This window comes from Mauremys reevesii, linkage group 1, assembly GCF_016161935.1.
Source record: "Mauremys reevesii isolate NIE-2019 linkage group 1, ASM1616193v1, whole genome shotgun sequence".
In the NCBI taxonomy this organism is placed as follows: Eukaryota; Metazoa; Chordata; order Testudines; family Geoemydidae; genus Mauremys; species Mauremys reevesii.
This window is the reverse complement of record NC_052623.1, coordinates 38,805,284-38,826,246: the sequence shown is the minus strand read 5'-3', so window position 1 is coordinate 38,826,246 and position 20,963 is coordinate 38,805,284. Positions and strand designations below refer to the sequence as shown.

Below are 20,963 nucleotides of genomic sequence, written 5' to 3'. Positions count from 1 at the left end.
TGAAAGTGAGTTTATTGTGCAATTGCAAAGTCTGTGAATGAGTTTTGGTAGCAAAAAATCATAGAATCCTAGGAAAAAAAGGGCAGGGAGGGATAGGGTGACCAGATCACCCAGGTCAAATATCGGGACGCGGGGGGGGCGGGGCGGGGGCAGAGCAAAAAAAAAAAAAAAATCCCCCACCCCCGATTCCTCCTCCCTCCGCAAGCGCTGGAGGGAGGCCTGGGAGAATCAGGGGAGCACGGGGCCGGGGTGAGTGTGAGTCCAGCCTGGCCCCGAGCAGGCAGGACTCAGGCGCGGTATCTGGAGGGAGAGTACGGGGTGGCCTGCGGGGCCAGGCAGCGGCTGTTCTCCCCACCTGGGCAGCAGGACTCGGGAGCAGCCGCTGCTGCAGCTCCCACTGCCGCGGGGGGAGGAAGCGGCCGCTGGCCAAGCTCGGCAGCTGCGGCTCTGGCGCCCACGAACCCCCCGAGCCCGGGCCTGCTGCGGGGACCCAGCGCGCACGCTGCGCGTACCCAGCCCCTGGCCACTCGCGTCTGGGCTGGCTGCCCAGCTGGTGCAATCCTGCGGGCGGCCTCGGAGTGGGGGCAGCAGGCCCCAGCCCCCCGCATCCCGCTCGGGTCCTGCAGGGGAACGAACGGGACTGGGCTGCCGATGCCTCCGCCACGGGATTGCACCAGCTGGGCAGCCAGCCCAGACGCGACTGGCCAGGGGCTGGGCGCAGCGTGCGCGCTGCCCCGCAGCAGGCCCGGGCTCGGGGGGTTCGGGCCCGGGCACCAAAGCCGCAGCCGCCGAGCGCCACGTGCTTGGCCACTTCCTCCCCCCGCAGCAGTGGGAGCTGCAGCAGCGGCTGCTCCCGAGTCCCCTGCCCAGGTGGGGAGAACAGCCGCCACCTAGCCCCCCTACTCTCCCTCCAGGTACCGCACCCGAGTCCTGCCTGCTCGGGGCCAGGCCAGACTCACACTCACCCCGGCCCCGCACTCCCCTGAGTCTCCTGGGCATGGCATGCTTGGAAAGAGGCGGGGATTTGGGGAGGGAGACAATGGGGCAGTGAGGGGGCGGGGATGGGGGCGAGGATTTGGGGAAGGATCCAATGGGGGAAGGAGGGGGCGGAGTCGGGGCAGGGGAGGGCGCGAGCCCTTCGGGCTCCGGAGCCTTTGCTTGTTTGTCCAGTGTCCCGACCTAACATTGGTCGGGACGCGGGACAAACAAGCAAATATCGGGACAGTCCCGATAAAATCGGGACGTCTGGTCACCCTAGGGAGGGACCTCAGGAGATCACCTACTCCAGCCCCTGTTGCTGAGGCTGCCCAAGACCATCCCTGTCAGGTGTTGTCTCTAGTGATGGGGATTCCACAACTTCCCTTGGAAGCCTATTCCAGTTCTTAACTAACTTTATAGTTAGAATGATTTTAATAATATCTAACCTAAATCTCCCTATCTGAAGATTAAGCCAATTATTTCTTGTTCTATTTTCACTGGACATGGAGAACAACTGATCATTCTCTTTATAACCGTCTTTAAGATATTTGAAGACTGTTACTAGGTCCCCTCAGTCATATTAGAAAAAGCTTTTTCACTAGGAGGAGGATGAAGCACTGGAATGGGTTACCTAGGGAGGTGGTGGAATCTCCATCCTTAGAGGTTTTTAAGGCCGGGCTTAACAAAGCCTGATTTAGTTGGGAATTGGTCCTGCTTTGAGCAGGGGGTTGGATTAGATGACCTCCTGAGGTCCCTTCCAACCCTGATATTCTATGATCTTTTCTCAAGACTAAAACATGCCCAGGTACCCTGAAATGGACACACTACTCCACTGATATCTCACCAGGGCAGAGAAAAGTGGGATAATTGCTTCCCATGTCTTACATAAAAGACTCCTGTTAATACACCCCAGAATGATATTACCCTTTTTTGCACTTGCATCCCATTGTTGGTTGGCTCATATTCAATTTGTGATCCACCCAGATTCTTTTCAACAGTACTATCACCTAACCATCCCCTGTTGTAGTAGTGTGTTTGATTTGTCCTTCCTAAGTGTAGTACTTTGCACTTGTTTTTATTGAATTTCATCTTGTAGATTTCTGATCAATTCTCTAATTTATCAAGGTCCTTTTTCCATTCTAATCCTGTCCTTAAAAGTGCTTGCTCCCTCCCAGCTTGGTGTCATCTGTAAATTTAATAAGCATATTCTCCACCTCATTATCCAAGTCATTAATGAAAATGATTAAAAGTATCTGACCCAGGACAGATCCCTGCAGCACCTCACTAGATACATCCTCCCGTTTGAAAGCAAACTACTTTGAGTATGGCCTTTCAATCAGTTGTACCCCCACCTTATAGGAATTTCATCTAGATCACATTTTTCTAGTTTGCTTATGAGATGTCATGTGGGACTGTATCAAAAGCCTTTCTGAAATCAATATATATCTCATCTACTGCGTCCCCCATTCAATAACTTGTCTAAGAAGGATATGATGATTATCAGGGTCACCATTACTAAGTCACTTCCCCCCACCCCCGCTGTCTCCAGTGAGAGGGAGTCCTGATAGTGCTTAACTGGGTGTCAACTCCCTGACACCTCCAGTTTACTCACCACCCAAAAAAATCTCCTCAAGGCTACGCCAGCCCTTACATTTTCCTGCTGGTTAACTGTAGTTGCATTCCAGTCTCAGAGCCCCTTTGAAGTATTCCCCTGTGATATCCAGCCCTGTCACTGGATACTCACAACAACCATCCTGCATAAGTATCAACCTTTGGTTAGCAGAATAAAACTCAAATCCATTATTAGTAGAGGGATTCTGTCTCTCAGCATTCTTGCACTTGATTTTCACTCTAACAGGTAGGTAGGTAGATAGGTGTGTGTGTGTGTGTCTATATATAATGTATGTGCTGGAGTATGGGTGACTAGAACCCACAGAACTTATCTGAGAACAGCATCTATAAAATAATTCCTCATATACTTAAAACAGGCCTAGGTTAAACAATTTTGCTGTCTGAAAGATCATACACAGAGGTATTTCACAGATTAGGAGTTGCATATTTAGTCCTGAGACATCATTTAGAATACAGTATGCATAATAAATGATGGGACTTGTTGTAAATTTGAATTAGAGTATCTTTCAAGACACCTGTGTTAACTTACAATTAAGATTCCCAAGATATTGATCAAGTATTTGAAAAAAATATATACCTTAATATAAACATGACTAAAAAAAACCTCTAGTATGAAAGTTAGAAAGTGCTATGCTAAAATATACAAAAACACTAATTGTCCATGTGTCATGTAAATATTAGAGTAAACAATAATGTAAAATTGTATCTATTTCACTGTTATGTGTATAGTGTTTTGAGATATTACATTTTTGAATATAACATACTGTATATGTAAATGATTTTTTTAAGTACCTGGCAAGTGAAAACTATCATTCTTTTGAATCTAAGAAAAATCGCAATTAATTCAAATATTACAGTGGGTGGTATTGAGGTGATTTGCTAGTTTCATGCAAAAGAGCATTGTGTGTAATGTTGATACATTTGAAGGCAATACAGATCTAGAGCCAGATTCATCAGTATGCTCTTGTTTGCGCAAGCTGATTGTGCTGTAAACCCATTTTAGCTGGCCAGCTAACCCATGTTTATAGCTCCTGCACCTCAGGTGTGATTCAAAATAGTCAGAGTATACTGATGAATCTGGCCCCTAATCTTTTCCCAGATTATAGAAATAAAACAAGTTAAGACAGATCTAAAAGATAGCATTATTTACAACTTCAATTATGAATTTTTTTTAAAAAATTACTAATTCCTTACAGGAACTACGGTTCTATACTATGGCAATACTGCACAGAAAAATCAGTGTCAGTGCTCTACAAGCTTTTCATTTACATATATCTCAAATAAATTTTAATAATTATACCTTAAAGAACTTGAGACACATGGGAGATGAGAGTTGCACAAAGAGTCAGTGGTTGCACAAAGAGTCGGTGGTTTCTTAATTATAATTGCAATGTTTTAAAATCTAAAGTAATCTCTGCTAGATGCCACAGAAAATGAGCAGATGGAGTTTGAGACTTACACATTTTACTGTAGGTTTCAAAGCCACATAGGAGATCTGATTCACAAACTTTGGGACTGTGCAGTCACATCAATATGATGTGAAGATGATTACCCTCCTGAATGTGGACTTTATCCCTAATCCAACTGTATGTATTCCTCATGATACTTCTTATTTCAAATATATTTTACATTATTGTTGTAGTGTCCCATTATTAAAAAACACATATCCTACAAATTATGTACTTCTGAAAAGAAATAGAAGTCTTTTTAACAAGCTGTTTTCTTACCTGGTTAAGTTTCTTCCATAAGTTGAGAACAGGAGAAAGCTCATTAGACCAGATTTCTCTGTCAAATTTGCAGCCAGCAGTTACTGACCTGCTCAGGATTCGAAGCTGTGAAATGACCTGAAAAATGAGAAGATAATGTAAGGGGAAGGCCATATATATGTAAATCTTGAACAGGATTAGAAATAAGAGAAATAAACAAACTTCCTCCTTTATAAAAATACAACTCAGAAGCAAATGAACTGAAATTTGTCCAGACTACAATTTTGTGTACAATTAATTTTTAATATTGTAATCTAAGCCAAACAAGTCATCCCTAGACACAGTTCTGCTAATTATTTGAGCCCTATTCATTAAATTTTTTTTGGCATTTTCCTTACCTCTGTCACATTCCTAGTGTCCAGTTATAAACTTATACACTAATGAGGTTTGTAATTAAAGTTTCTCTTTTTCCTAAAATATACAACAAGGTTCAAAATTCTGACCTTAACAGTGCTCTGTCTGTACAAATGAAGGCAGAACTCTTAGGTATGCACATCTGTCATAAACAGATAGTTAAGGGTTAAGGTCTCTTTTACCTGTAAAGGGTTAACTAGCTCAGTAACCTGAGGAACACCTGACCAGAGGACCAATCAAGGGACAAGATAGTTTCAAATCTCTGTGGAGGGAAGTCTTTGTCTGTGTCCTTTGTTTGATTTGCCGTTCTCTCTTTGGATCTAAGAAAGGCCAGACATATTCAAGTTCTCCAAGGTTTCCTGAAGTATTTTCTTCTATTCAGTATAGTGAGTATTAGAAGGCGGTTTAGTCTTATAATTGATTTCTACATTTGCAATTGTGTGTTTGCTGGAGAAATATCTTTATTTCTGTTTGCTGTTACTTTGATTATTCTGAGAAAGGAGGGGGGGAAAGCCTCTCCAGGTTTATAAGTTAGACCCTGTATTTTTGCATCCTGGTAATACAGAGATAGTGTACTTTTTTTTTCCTTTCTTTAATAAAATCTTTTCTTTTTAGAACTTGATTGATTTCTTCCCTTGTTTGGATTTTCAGGGGAAGGGGAGGGGGAAAAGTGAATCCCTCTTTGTTTGATTCAAGGAGTTTGAATCAAGGTATCTCTCCCAAGGACAACGGGAGGGGGAAGAAGGTGGGGGGAATGGATTATTTCCCTTTGTGTTAAGATCCAAGGAAGTTGGGATCTGTGTTCCCCAGGGAAAGTTTGGGGGAACAGGGAGTGTACTAAACACTGGAATTTCTAGTTGGTGGCAGCTTTACCAGATCTAAACTAGGATTTTAGTTTAGAGAAGCCTATGCAGGTCCCCATCTTGTGAACGCTAAAGTTCAAAGTGGGGAATAAACCTATGACAACATCTCTGAAGGGACATAAAGTCAATTAAAACTCATTTATTCTTATTTCGCAGTTGAACTCTGTTGTTTATTTAGCTACCCATGCCTGCTCAAACTATTCTCCATTTTTCTAAGGAAAGAGAAAAATAAAAATGTTTATGATAATATGGATGATGAACTGGAGTTATAATTTAGCACAGGAATAATGTAATGGAGCTCTGGGAATTTCAGCCTTGGTCCTTCTGTGTTTGTAAATATCCTGGGTGAACTCTTGGCCCCACTGAAGTCAATAGCAGAACACCCATGAATGTCAGTGGGGACAATATTTCATCCCAACATTCAGGATTCTTCACTTTTACAGCACAGCTGTCGAATTCTCTTTAAAGATGTTTTTGTAATTAATCTTCCTCAATGGCAATGCAGTATGCCTCTGACACTACACGTAAGGTAACAGTTTTGCTGAATATGCCAAATGATCTTCTGTTGATATGTTTGTTTAGACAGTCAATTCCTTTATTGTTTTCAAATTGTGTGATTCTTGTTTTGTTTGACTTCAAAGAACTAAAGTTTGTAATAAAAAGTACATTAATCTTTCCAAAGGACTGGACTATTTAAGTGTTAAACATTCACAATCATGCACTTGAAGTCAAGCTGTTTCTGCGTTTTTGATTGATTTTCTAATCTTGAAAAATGTGTAATGATGCAGTGTTTCATTTTCTTTTGTTTCCCTGATAAATTATTTTCATTTGCTTTGGCTGAACCAAAACATCAGCATCTAATTTATCAGACTTGCTACAGCATGAGGCATCATTAATTGGTAGAGCATGGAAGTGTTATTTTAACTTTTAAAATATTGACTATCATTTATTCTTGTTTTAAATTCGCCAAACATGACAGAAAATGAATAAGAAATTCAGAGAAACATACACAAAGTGGCAAAGGCTTCATATTATGTTTTTAATTAGGCTAAAAAAGGCTTTATATTTGTGAAATATTCACCATTTTTTTTAATGTTAATGTTTTATTTCCTAAAAAAAAATTGAAGTAAATCAAAACAATGTATTATCCTTTTGGACTGTACAGCAGAGAGCATAAATGAAGAAAAACTGTTTTTGTTTCATTATTACCTTGATAAGGAATTGTAACACCACAACGTCCTAAGGAACATTGTTATCTGACTTGGGTCAGAGAATGTCACAATAAAATACATTGGTCCTGATCCTGCATCTTACAGTGGAAAGGAGACTTTTCCTCAGGCACAGAGGTCTGCCTGCGAAAAGCACACTACAGTGCTCACCTCTTACTGCTTGCCTACATTTAATACTTAGGGTAAATGGCTTGATTAAATGTATCTGAAAAAGTACAGAACTGAAAACTATCACTTTGTTCTTAATTCCTTTTTAACTGAAATGATCAATATGTTTTCAAATTCAAGGAGTATGTACCTAACCAAGAAAAACTTAATTAAATATTCTTGAAAATTGTCTGTTCCTATTTTTCATCACTTCCATCTTTATAGGAATTCCCTATTTTTGCTAATTTGCTTCCTTAACGTTGACTAGAGATTATTTTATTCTGCTACTATGATTTCCATTTAAACCATTCTCTAGTCTTTTAACACCAATACCCTTAAAAGATGCTTTGGAATGTCTAGTTAATTTTATTATAACAGAAAAGATTCTTGTTTAACTCAGCCAAACTGATTTTTTTCTGACTACAGTAAAGGCTATTTTATCCAGCATATTGGGGGAATGTGCAGAAAGAACAGCAAATATGGCAGGCGACCAGCTTGGCTTAACAGAGAAATCTTCGGTGAGCTTAAACTCAAAAAGGAAGCGTACAAGAAGCGGAAACTTAGAGATGACAAGGGAGGAGTATAAAAATACTGCTCGAGCATGCAGGGGTGTAATCAGGAAGGCAAAAGCACAATTGAAGTTGCAGCTAGCAAAGGATGTGAAGGGTAACTACAGATATGAAGAGAGGTTTCTACAGATATGTTAGCAACAAGAAGACTGTCAGGGAAAGTGTGGGACCCTTACTGAACAGAGGCGGCAACCTAGTGACAGATGATGTAGAAAAAGCTGAAGTACTCAATTTTTTTTTGCCTCGGTCTTCACAGACAAGGTCAGCTCCCAAACTGCTGCACTGGGCAGCACAGTATGGAGAGGAAGTGAGCAGTCCACAGTGCTGAAAGAACAGGCTAAGGATTATTTAGAAAAGCTGGACATGCACAAGTCCAGATCTAATGCATCCGAGGCCGCTGACAGGGTTTGGCTGATGTGATTGCAGAGCCATTGGCAATTATCTTTGAAAACTCGTGGCGATCAGGAGAGGTCCCGGATGACTGGAAAAAGGCAAATATAGTGCCCATCTGTGAAAAAGGGAAGGAGGAGGATCCAGGGTACTACAGACCAGTCAGCCTCAACTTAGTCCCTGGAAAAATCATGGAGCAGGTCCTCAAGGAATCCATTTTGAAATACTTGGAGAGGAAGGTGATCAGGAACAATCAACATGGATTCACCAAGGGCAAGTCATGCATGACCAACCTGATTGCCTTCTCTGATGAGACAACTGGCTCTGTGGATATGGGGAAAGCGGTGGACGTGATATATCTTGACTTTAGCAAAGCTTTTGAGATGATCTCCCACAGTATTCTTGACAGCAAGTTAAAAAAAGTATGAATTGGATGAATGGACTATAAGGTAGCTAGAAAGCTGGCTAGATCAACGGGCTGAACAGGTAGTGATCAACGACTCAATATCTAGTTAGTAGGAGCACTGCCAGCAGATTGAGGGAAGTGATTATTCCCCTCTATTCGGCACTGGTGAGGCCACATCTGGAGTACTGCGTCCAGTTTTGGGCTCCCCACTACAGAAAGGATGTGGACAAATTGGAGAGAGTCCAGCGGAGGGCAACGAAAATGATTAGGGGGCTGGAGCACATGACTTACAAGGAGAGGCTGAGGGAACTGGGCTTATTTAGTCTGCAGAAGAGAAGAATGGGGGGGGATTTGATAGCAGCCTTCAAATACTTGAAGGGGGGTTCCAAAGAGGATGGAGCTAGGCTGTACACAGTGGTGGCAGATGACAGAACAAGTAGCAATGGTCTCAAGTCGCAGTGGGGAGGTCTAGGTTGGATATTAAGAAAAACTATTTCACTAGGAGGGTGGTGAAGCACTGGAATGGGTTACCTAGGGTGGTGGTGGAATCTCCATTTTTAGAGGTTTTTAAGGCCCAGCTTGACAAAGCCCTGGCTGGGATGATTTAGTTGTGCAGCAAGGATGAGGAAGCCAAGGCTGGCTGAAGTGGAGCTTTCCCAAATTTCTCCAAAGGTGGATTCACTGGGGCAGATTGCTCATGTTTGGCACCAAGCTCAGTACTGGGAGTAGCTTCTTGGGCTCTTGATATGCAACTTTGTGACGCCTACTGGAGACTGTAGAGAGGGGAGGGTGTGCAGAGGATCTGGAGGCAGGAGAAAACCATGTGGATTCCAATACGACCAGACTTATGGCACCGGAGCCCAATTACTGCCCGACCCAGGCTCCCTACTAGCCGACTAATACAGACCCTCTGCTGGATATCCACAGTAGAAACCCCTCAGAGGAAGGTGATGGCTTATGTGATGACCAGGACGTAGGAGTCAGCTTCCAAGTCAGACAACCACAAATTATCTGATGAGAGAGGTGTAGTGCCTGGGAGCCATGACAGGAATCTGGAGAAGTTGGCATCAGAAATTGCCTCTAGAAGGCACTGTATGAGGGGGTACCAGAGTGTCTGGAGATGCCCACGCTATCAGGTGCTGAACTCTAGCAGCGGACAAGTCTGTATTGGTACTGGGAGACATCTCTTGAACCGTCAGCGAAGCAGACACCGAAAGACTCAGCAGATCACATGTTGCAGCATCTGTTGACAACACCAAGAGATTCTCCTGCTGCTGCTGAGCCTCAGAGGATGACAGCTCTGATTGGAGCTCCTTTAGAGGTCAGTCTCAATGGCACTACCAGCACTGGAGCTGACAACTCATCTGAGATTCCATCTGTAGCAGGGTGTGTCTTGGTATTGAACACACTCTAACTTGCTCCTCACTTTATTTACTGTATGTTGGTGCTAGGGACCTTAATCTCCTGGACAATTAGTTCCTCAATACAGTCTTCTTGAGTTTCCTCCTCAGTAATGGAGAAGAAGACTGGTGCCGAGGTCAGCCATGTCAGGAGGGGTGCTTCTAATCAAAGTAAAGGCGCTCGGTGTCTGCCCCAAGTGGGAAGGTTGTGAGGGTTGATGCAGGGCTGCCTCTATAAGAAGATGGTTTAGTCTGACTTCCCTGTCCTTTTTAGTCCTGGGCTTAAAGTCCTTGCAGATTTGGCACATGTTCCTGATTGTGAACTTCTCTGAGGTACTTTAGGCACCTGGAATGTGGGTCACTGACTAGCATCAGCTTCTCATGTTCATCACTGTCGCAACCTGATACGCAGTTATGGCTCTGTATGGCCAATTGTCGGTCCACGGCCATCTTGTCCTGTTAAAAGGACAAGGCAGCCTCCATCTTGGACCAGGTTCTTGTTGCATAGGAAAGGGCAGAGACCTAATCCTGCCCAGCAACACTAAAGTGCTGTGTGTGCTTTCCTGCTTTTTTTTTTCTGTTGGGCCATCTAAAGGTCAGACTAGTGCAGTGTGCAAAGACCTGATTCTGCCCAGCAACTCCGTAGTATGCATTTTCCCGCTCTTTTTGGGCCCGGTCGTCTGGAGGTCAGGCTAGTTCTGCCCAGCAACTCCAGAGTACTATACACAAAGACCTAATTCTGCCCAGATACCCCAGTGTGCCGTGTGCAAATCCTGCCGGCGTGGGGGGCAACAGCTCGGAGCCTGGAGGGAGGGGGAACCAGGGACCAATCAGATGTTGACACGAGTGAGTGAGACCCTTTCTATAAAACTAGGTTTCCCCCCAAAATCTGTGTGGAGTATCCGCGTGTCAGCTGAAGGACCTGATCAACTTTTCGGCCAGGGTTTCCTCCCGGTATAGCTAGCTCGTGTCATGTCATCTTCATTGTCGCCTTGGACCTGTTCCTGGCACCTCATCATGCTTCTGGTGTCTGCTCTGCTGGTCAGCTGCGCCTGGAGTGCGGTATTTGTTTTCTAATTTCTGGCAGTTTGCTTATCTAGCCTCCTATTTTTCCCCTCCCTAACCCAGTACCAAGTGTGTACAGTGTTAAGGATTAAAGTATTGTGCTCATAATTGCACAGTTGCCTAGGTGTATAGTTGTTCTAAGGTTTTAATAAATTGTTTATTGTAAACTGTTTTAAGTGTGTGAGTCACTGCTCTGTCTTTGTCCGGAGTGTTTGTGTCTGGGAGCTGTCTCCACCTGGGGATTAGCTGACCAAGGGGTTCCTGTCCCCGCGGTCTGTGTGAGTGGAATCTGCCCAACTGCAGCTGCACCACACTCTGGGTTTACCCTTAGTGTGAAAGCAAGGGCGGTTGAGGCAGTGGCCTGTGGGTCTCTTTCCTGTGTTGCACCGGGCACCGCCCTGACGAACCCGATTCCCATCTTGTGTGATTGGTGTGTCTGCCTATCCAGTGTGGTGCAGTGAGCAGTATAGAATTGTACTGTTAATGATTTTTTGGTTGTTTATATTGCCTAACAACATCCCAGCTAAAAATTGCCTCTCTCCCTTGGCCCAAGTTGTAACTTTCCCCCAAATAAACGCAGCCACTTGGCTTTGCACCTTATTCTGGTCCTGTCTGATTTTTCCTCTCCCAATATAAAGCTGATCGAACCGCAATCTATTTCGGACAATCACAAGGTTTGAAGCCTGGGGACCAAGATATATCTCTGGTACTGATCACTGGTACCCAGAACCCAGGGGAACCGAAATGTATGCTATTAGTAAAATGCTAAACTAAGACTATGAACTATTAAATAGTACCAAATATATACAACAGAAAAAACTAAGAAAGAGGGAAATACTTGCAGCAGCAAAGCAGCACACTCCCACACCTGGTAAGAAGGAACTGAGGGGCGCTGGGGGGCAGCTCTGCCCTTTATTTATACCATTGCTCGGCAGCAGAGCACTCATGTGCCACCCTGATGGGTATCGCTAAGAGAAAAATCTCTGATGCTAATGCACTAGGCATGTATAAACCTGAAGTAGAATGGACATATGCAATCATTTGAAGAAAAACTAATGTTATGAGGGCAGGGGCGGCTCTACGAATTTGGCCGCCCCAAGCAGGGCGGCATGCTGCAGGGGGCGTGCTGCCGGTCCCGTGGCTCCGGGGGACCTGTTGCAGACGCGCCTGCGAAGGGTGCGCTGGGAGGGCGGCAGGAGGCTCCAGCAGACCTTCCGCAGTCATGCCTGTGGGAGGTCCACCCAAGCCGCGGAATCAGCGAATCCTCCACAGTCGCCTGCTGCCCTGCCGGCAAAATGCCGCCCCAAGTGCACGCTTCGCGCGCTGGGGTCTGGAGACGGCCCTGTATGAGGGTCCAGTGTCTGGGTGGTCAAATATTAAAAGGTAGTGGAAGCACTTTCCTATTGTAGTATTCATTGCAGTCTAGTTGCAATTTTTGATTATAAAATTTTGATTGCCATGCAAAGCACATTCAAAAACACTTTTATTTTTTGTTAATTAAAGCAATGACATCTGTTTGTGCCTTATGTATTTTACTGAAGTGCTCGTGAAAACAGACACTATAATACTCTTTTCAAAGGACATATTACTAAAATAAAGTCCATGAACTAAGCAAAGAAATTACATTTTGTACTCCAGTGACTGTTCTGTACTGAAATGGGTCTTAAGTAATTATGTAATAAAATAGTTTGGATCTAAGTGGCACCCTGATATAATTGAAGATGCTTGCAACACACCTAGGCCCCATTCAGGCAAGCTTCCCAATATAGGACAGCATTTAAGCACATGCTTAATAGGGATAGACTTAAGCCCAGGCTTAAATGCCTTCTTCAACCAGGTCCATAATGAATACCACTGTCAGGGCTATAAAAGCCTTTTTACTATTTAGGCCACTATTCTATATTACAACTTATATCAAATATTCATAAAAACAGTGGAAAAAAATTAAAAAGTGTTAAATTCCCTATCATAACTTTAAACAGAGTTAGCCAGGCTCTCACTTGGGTGTTCCCCAGGGCTTAAATTCAGCCAGAGCTGTTTGGAGAAGAGCTCTGGTAAATATTTTCAAACCCAATGGAGTATTTATAGCATACCAGAGTGGGGACTCTGGGAAATACCTGATGAGAATTTAAGCCTTGGTGTTGCCCCTAACTCCCCACCCTCCTGTCTACACTCAAAAACCTCTAGCCCAAATTTAATGGAGTCAAGCTAATTGGCTTGGTTGTTAGAGTCTGGGTTCTGTTTTCACTCGGGCTGGTAACCTGCTCTGCAGTGCAGACACAGGCTAAATCACTCTGTCTGACAGTCCTTCTGTCTTCCTGCAATTCTCTATGTGCGCAAAAGGACTGATAAGTTCCCCCATAATTCAGTTGAAAAGATCAGAGAAGCTCAAATAACCAGGGATATGCCCCAAGAAGTCCTAATGACACACAGTGAGGATCCAGTAAGTTGGGAAGGCCTTTGCTGTATGGCTATTTACCTGGGCTAACTCTGCAGAGATACCCCAGTAATCTGAGTGGGGCTATCAAGAGTGACGGACGACACAGAGGTGCTCAGTAGGTCTATGGCCTAAGTGTATCTTAAAAAGGAACTGGCTGCGATTCCACTCCCTACAATTTACTGGCAGTAGCAAAACTTCAACAAATAAACAATGAGGCTCAAACATCACTTCTTTCAGTCCATGCTCCTGATGATTAGCTAAGGGGGCTGGGGACTGCAGGATAGTTTCCATTCTGAAATACTAAAGCTCAGTATCTGTTTTAGGGAGAACAGTGGCTGCTCGTTATTTGAAGGGAGGGACCATTTCTACATCTATTGAATTACAACATTCTCCACTGACTCCACAATATTATTATCCCTAATCTATGTTTGGATTAAACAACAAGAAATTATCTCAACAGATACAATAAGAACATTAATTCATAGTAGTACATTTTCTAAGTGTTGCATAGAGTTTACCTAAGTGACTCCCATTGACTTTAGTGGCTGTTCTGTTTCTAAACTGTCATGCAATGCACATCTATAATGTACACACAAGCATTATAAAAACCACAGAAAATTAAAATGAGCTGAAATACAAACTGACTGAAAACTCTTTACAAAATAATGTTGAGTGACTGCCTCTTGATGGAAAATTGCACAATCTCCAGTAGTTAATCACAAATGAAATTCTGATGGTTAAAACAGATTTATAGCCACATCAGAGAATTTATGCCCAAAATGGCCAGGGTTTTTTCATACAGAGGATAGCAATTAAATTACTAAGTCTGCTGAAGTAGTTTGTCAAATGACCAGGGGATAGTTTTATGGTCAATGCACAATGTATATCATTATAACAAAGAATGTCATTTAGTAGAAGTGCTGACCTAACAGGGAATACTTCTAGTCAAATGCCTTGCACCGCACAAAACTAAATTTCCTAGATGTGGATCCAAAATGATGTTACTCCTATATTCAGCTGAGCAGCACCTCTAACGTACCCTGGGTTGTGTGGAGGGCTCCAGATTCAGGGCAGGTTTTTCCTGCGCTTCTGCACTGAATCAGAGCCACTCCACTGGATCAAAGCCACTCCACATTGTATTAGGTCTTCTGCTCCCCTTCTTCCTCTCCCTTTAAAAGGAGCAAAGAGAGGCCTCTGAGGGTGTGACATCTTCCTCATCCATCCCTCCAAAAACAAAATCCATCTATCCAAACACCAACCCCAAGCTGATGAATATAAGAGAAAAAGTTACTTACCATATAGTAACAGGAAGTTATTTGATACGTGTAGTCCTTACCTGTATTCCACTGTGTGTACACATGCACTCGGTGTGCCCAGAGTCAGAGAATTTTGAAAGCGGTGTCCATTGGTCTGCACATGTGTCCTGACTCACCTCATGCCTCTGAGCAAGGAGATTAACTGCCTCTTTAGTTCCTTCTCCACCTCAAATCACAGAAGATATGAATCAGAGGGGAAGGAAGGTGGTTAGTGGAATACTCATAGGGACCACACATCTCGAAGAACCTCCAGTTACTATAGTATAAAGTAAGTAATTCTCTTTTTATTCAAGTGTTGGTCCCTAGGTGTATTCCACTGTGGGTGATTGACAAGTAGTACTCAAACAGAGGAGGGTGAGAGGTCATAGATGGCAGAGCGGAATGAATGACTACAGTTCCAAAAGATGCATCAGCAGAAGAGTCCTGTACCAAGACATAGTATCTAGCAAAAGTGTGGACTGAGGTCCACATAGCTGCCTTACAAATATCAAGTAGAGGGACCTCTTGAAGCATCACCATAGATGTTGCTTGTGCTCTTCTGGAATGAGTTCCTCCCCATAAGGAGGGGAAGGACTAGACTGATAGCACAGTGAAATACAGCCTAAGATCCATGTCAAGATTCTTTGAGATACGGACTGACTCCTGACCCTTTCCACTATGGCAACAAATAGGCTAGGGGACTTCCTGATTGTTTTCATTCCGTGCAAGTGAAAGACTAAGGCTTGCTGAATGTTGAGGGACAAGAGACTCCTTTCTACTGAGGATGTGTGAGGTTTTGGAAGAACACAGATAAGTGGATAGGCTAGTTTTGATTAAACTGAGAGACTACTTTGAAGATGAAGTTAGGATATAAGTATAATGAAACCTTGTCCTTACTGAATATAGTGGAAGAAGGATCTGCCACCAATTCCCCAAGCTCACTAACCCTCCTGGCTGAGGTGATGGCTACCAGGAATGCAACTTTAATGGATAAGAGTGACATGAAGCAAGAAGCTTGCAGCACCATTGAAAAGTACCGCTTTCGATTTATGTACTGGCTGCCTTGGTGCTCCGGTCCCAAGATAGGGATATGCGTTCCATCTATCACCCCACCACAGTTAGGGAATCCCATTGCAGCAAAGCCATCCACTATGACCTGCACATTTCCCAGAGTCACTACCCTTGATAGCAGCAGCTCAGTGATTGCATTGGCTACTTGGATCACAGCAGTCCCCACTCCAAGTAGATTTCAGTAGATTTGCCCACTCCAAATTGATTCCTGACTGACCGGTAGCTGTCTGGCGTTACAAGCTTCCACAGGGCTATCGTCACTCGCTTGTGAACTGTGAGGGCTGCTCTCATCTTGGTATTCTTGCACTTCAGGGCAGGGGAAAGCAAGTCACAAAGTTCCATGAAAGTGCCTGTACACATGTGAAAGTTTCACAGCCGCTAGGAATCATCCCAGACCTGCAACACTATGCAGTCCCACCAGTCTGCTTGTTTCCCGGGCATCTGCAGGAGAGCAGAGTGGCAGCGGAAGCGTGACGATGGTTTGCAGCCCTCTTGCACCATCTGCTGCCAGCAGCACCCAGGACACAACAGTGGCGGCTGAGCGGAAAAAAGGCATGAAACGATTGTCTACCGTTGCTCTCACGGAGGGAGGGGCAACTGATGACATGTACCCAAAACCACCTGTGACAATGGGAGCTCAACCCAGAATTCCAATGGGTGGCGGAGACTGCGGGAATTGTGGGATAGCTACCCATAGTGCAACACTCCGAAAGTCGACGCTAGCCTCGGTACTGTGGATGCACTCCGCTGACTTAATGCGCTTAGTGGGGACACACACAATCGACTATATAAAATTGCTTCCTAAAAAATTGACTTCTATAAATTTGACCTAATTTTGTAGTGTAGACATACCCTCAGCGAATACTCAAAGAACAAGGTGCAAGTCCCATTGAGGAGTAAGCTTTTTTATAGGGGGAAAAGTTCTGATTAGGCCTTTCCAGAATCTGCTAGTCAGAGGGTGTGTGAAGATCAAAGGCAGATAGCATGCACTGACTGATGCCAAGTGGACCTGTAAGGAAATGACAGATAAACCTGTAGTCTTCAAGGAAAGAATACAGTCCAGAATGAAAGGAATATTTGTGGCTTCTAGAGAAACGCATCTTCAATGTGCCCAGATAAAAAAACGCTTCCACCTTCCTCCTATTAGAAAGGATGTTCTGTACAGCTTCAGAACATGACTGCTCTAAGGATGATGCCTATGCTCTAAGGATGATGATGAAGCGGTTGTGGGTTGCAATGTCTGATCATGCCATTCTCCTGAGTCAGGAGATCAGGAAACATAGGAATAATTATTGGTGCCTGAGATGACATGTGTAGGAGGTTCGGAAACCATAACTGTCTGGGCCAGTTGGAGGCCAAGAGAATAACTTGTGTCCTGTCCAGCAGAATCATGCACAAAACTCGAGTCAGGAGTGGTAATGGAGGGAAATCATAGATCAGATGATCTGACCATAGATGGAGTACAGTGGCACCCTGTGAGTGGCAACCCAGGAGAACAGCATATGTTGCACTTCCTGTTTGTTTGAGAGGTGAACAGGTGCCTGGAGGACCCCCATAAATTGAAAATACTGTTTACCAGAGAGTTATGAAGCTCTTACTCATGATCAACAGCAAAATGTCTGCTGAGCAAGTCCGCTAGCAGATTCTGGTGTCCGGGGAGGTAGATTGCCAACAGGGTAATCGGACTGCCGATGCACCAGTTCCACACATTGACCACTTCTGCATACAAGGAGGGAAGATCTCACTCCTCCCTCTTTGTTGATGTAAAAGATGGGTGTGGTGATGTCTGACATTATGAAGTTATGCCGACCTTGAATGAATGGGTGAAAAGTTTCACAAGCCCTTTCAACTGCTCGTAGCTCTAGAACACTGATATGCATCCCAGACTTTTGAGAGGTCCGGGTGCCTTGCACTGCATGGTTTTCCATGTGAGCTCCCCAACCCAAATGGGATGTGTTGGTAATGACTGTCCAGTCTGGTGTGGACATGAGGAAGGTAACGGCAATGCAAACCTGATGGGGATTCTTCCACCATGACAGGGATAACACTTTGGTGGAAACAGACACTATGTTGCTCATAGACTGTTGGTTTGGTGAGTACACAGTTTGAAGCCACGCTCGTAGGCAATGAAGGTGGAGTCTTGCAAATAGTGTGACTTAAGTACAGGAGGCCGTATGGTCTAGGAGAGAGAAACAGGTATTGACAGGCACTGTGGGGTTGGTTATGATCTGGTCTATGATAATGTTCATAGCTTGAAATTTGTCTTTCAGCAAGGGAACCCTTGCCATGATGGAATTTAAGGATCCCCAGATCAAGTCCAAAGACTGTGTAGGGTCGAGAATGGATTTTTTAGCATTTATGCTGAGCGCCAGGGAGAACACTTGTAGCATTTTCAAAGACAATGCCTGGGCCCTTTGGTGCTATCTGGAGATAAGGAGACAATCATCAAAGTAGGGGAAGATTGTGAAACCATGGCATCTGGTTCAGACTGCTACAACAGAGACCACCTTGGTAAAGACTGTGTGGACGTGGCATCTAAAATCTGAAAAAGCATCACCGAACAGAATGAATGTCTATGTAAAAGTACGTGTCCTTCATGTCCATGTTTAAACCATGTCTTTTTTCAGGCATGGACATTTATAGATGCCAATGGGACCATGAAAAACTTGTTTGCTAATAAAGCAGTGCATTACAATGGCCGTAGTAACTGTCCTGGAAGATATATCAGCTGCGTCTACTGCTAATTGGAGAGTGGTCCTAGAAACCATTTTGCCTTCCTCCATAAGAACCTAGAAATGAGCTCTGTTCTAAGCTGTTGAAAACTGTCAAAGTCCATGAATTTCAAATAATTCAGGAAGTCTTACTTAGCCAGTAGTGCTTGGGTGCAGGGGAATGGAGAAATCAGAGTCACTGCCTCATCTGGTGATGATGACAGCAATCTCACCGTACCTGGTGGAACTTTTGGATCCAGTGTGGATTCCGCCTAAGTGGGATCTGGGGGAAGTTCTGGTTGTCCCCTCAAAGGCGAGGGAAGGTGTGACTTCCTAGCAGACTGGACCAACGCTGTGGAATGGTGCTGGTCCCATGCCCCCAGTCTGGCCAACAGGATGGAGGATGGGTTGCAGTGCCCCCCAAGGCAAAGGACACCAACAGTTACGAGGTGGATGATGAGGTGGTCATCTCTGACTGAGAATGATCACAGGCAGGAAGCACAAATTTAAAGTCTGGGAGTTTGGGGCATAGTCCAGTACCCAAACAGAATACGGGGCGGGGGCAAAGGGTTCTCCCCAGATCAGGGAGACTGACTACTAATTAAAAAACATTAAACTAACAGATAAAAAACTTTACAACTCTAGAATATAAAATCTATTTACATATATCTTAATATATTTTCAAAGATAAGGAAGAAAGCTGAACCTTCAGACAGTGGAGGTTCTGACTGTGACCATACAATGTTGAGAAGGAACTGGATAGGTTCTGCCTCTCCCTTTGTCTCCTTAGTGGGAGGCACAGAGTTAGCCAGGGCTCATATGCAGACCTAAGGACACCACTTTTAAAATTTCTTGGCTCCGGCTGGATGGAGCACATTCATAATCGTGGTGGAATACACACAGGGACCAGCACTCGAAGAAGAAAGTCAACTGTAGATAAAGAAAGCCAGCACCATCCATGGCCTGATAAACCTGAGACATGAATAAATAACACTGCCAGCATTTTACCAGGATACCTTACCCTACTCGGACACATGGTAAAACAAAATCCTGTCAAGGTCTATGTCAAAGCCTACCCCCTAAAACACACCACTTGTCCTGTATCTTGTAGACTATTTGTATACATCCAAGTCCAACGTGGTCCATCCTTGTAGATTACTGATTGACATCTCCACTTGTTTCATATTTGAGCTAACAAAGCTTCTATCAAGCCCGATACTGGAGAGTCCAAGACCTGTTAGACTCACCTAAATAACACATTAAAAAAAAAAAAGCCTGAAGTCTCACATCCACTCTGAGTAAGCCTCTTATCCATTTCAACAGAAAGGAAAGATTCAATACATAATGAATCGTACTCAATAATAATCAACTAACCTCTCAATCTTCTTGCTGATAAACTACACAGATTGAGGTCTTTAAGATCATCAATGTAAGGCATTTTTTCCATATCTCAATTTATTTTTGTGGCTCTTTTCTGCACCCTCTCAAATTTTTTCATCATCCTTTTAAAAATGTGGACAACACAATTGGTTGGAGTATTCTGGTCACCAATGCCAGAAACAGAAGTAAAAATTACCTCCCTACTTCTATTCACTATTCCCGTTTATACATTCAAGGATAACATTAAGATCATATTTTTACATGTACTAAGCATCCAGCATCTCCTTGAAGCAAATATAAGCTTATTTTTATGAAGAGATGGAACAGTAATCAGGATATTATGGTTTTTCTTTAGTCTTTTGAGAAGTGCTGTGAGGCCTTTCATGTTTACCTGGACAACCACCAAAGATGGTCTTAAGAGTCCTCCTATTATCTCATCTAAAATATAGCTTCTCTTACAGTAAATAACACTTAATATTGTATGTCAATGTCAGTAGTGAGTATGAATCCATTTCCTGGTGCAGAATTTGAACACAGGATCTTTTGCATACAGGCAAATCATAACTGTCATGATCATAACCGTCCCTTCTGGGCTTAAAATCCATTAACAAAATATTATAGGTGGAGATGGTATCAGTACCTTTTAAGGTTCTCCAACACTTCCCATTATAAGATCCTATTTTCAGTTACCTAGTGATATTTTCAAAATCACCTAGGAGCCTAATTCATATAGGTATTAGAGGCCTAGGCTCTCTTGAAAAATCACACACTAAATACTTTTAAAAATCTGGCTCTAGGGCTGGCACTGTCAGGAGTAAGCTAGTCTGCTTACTTGCTAGTTTAACCCCCAGACAGTCTAACAAGCGCAGCTGGGCCCCAGCTGAGCCACCTGATTGGCCAAACCACCTGATCAGCTGAGGGGATCAGCAGACCATCTCTTAAGACCAGTAGCAGCTGAGGGTACTGGCTACTCAAAATATTCACCTTTGGCTGAATTAGCTTCTTCTCCTGTCTTGTTCCACTGTTGCTCCTGCCTTGCCTCACCTCAGGTAACCCAACTCTGACCTTCGGCTCTGATTCCTGACCTTGGCTCCAACCCTTGACTCTGGTATCTGGCCTCTGACCCTTGGCTCTGATTCTTGACTTCAGTTTCGATCCTTGGCTCTGATATTTGGCCTCTAACACTGGTTTTGACCCTTGGCCCCAATTCCTGGCTTCTGACTCCACTGTGACCACTGTTCCTATTTCTGGCTACCAATCCTGGCTC

General features: G+C 43.9%; 1 protein-coding gene across 4 annotated transcripts in view; it reads right to left on the bottom strand.

The window, feature by feature from the left end:
* DYNC2H1 (dynein cytoplasmic 2 heavy chain 1) overlaps nt 1–20,963 on the bottom strand; it is a 359,230-nt gene that overhangs the window by 64,013 nt on the left and 274,254 nt on the right. For 3 of the 4 annotated variants that reach the window (XM_039546469.1, XM_039546537.1, XM_039546612.1), the window contains exon 83: nt 4,338–4,454. In XM_039546469.1, coding sequence (XP_039402403.1) covers nt 4,338–4,454 — 117 coding nt within the window. Of the gene's footprint in view, nt 1–4,337; nt 4,455–20,963 lie in introns of those variants that run through there. The other variant, XR_005601157.1, reaches the window with a different exon arrangement.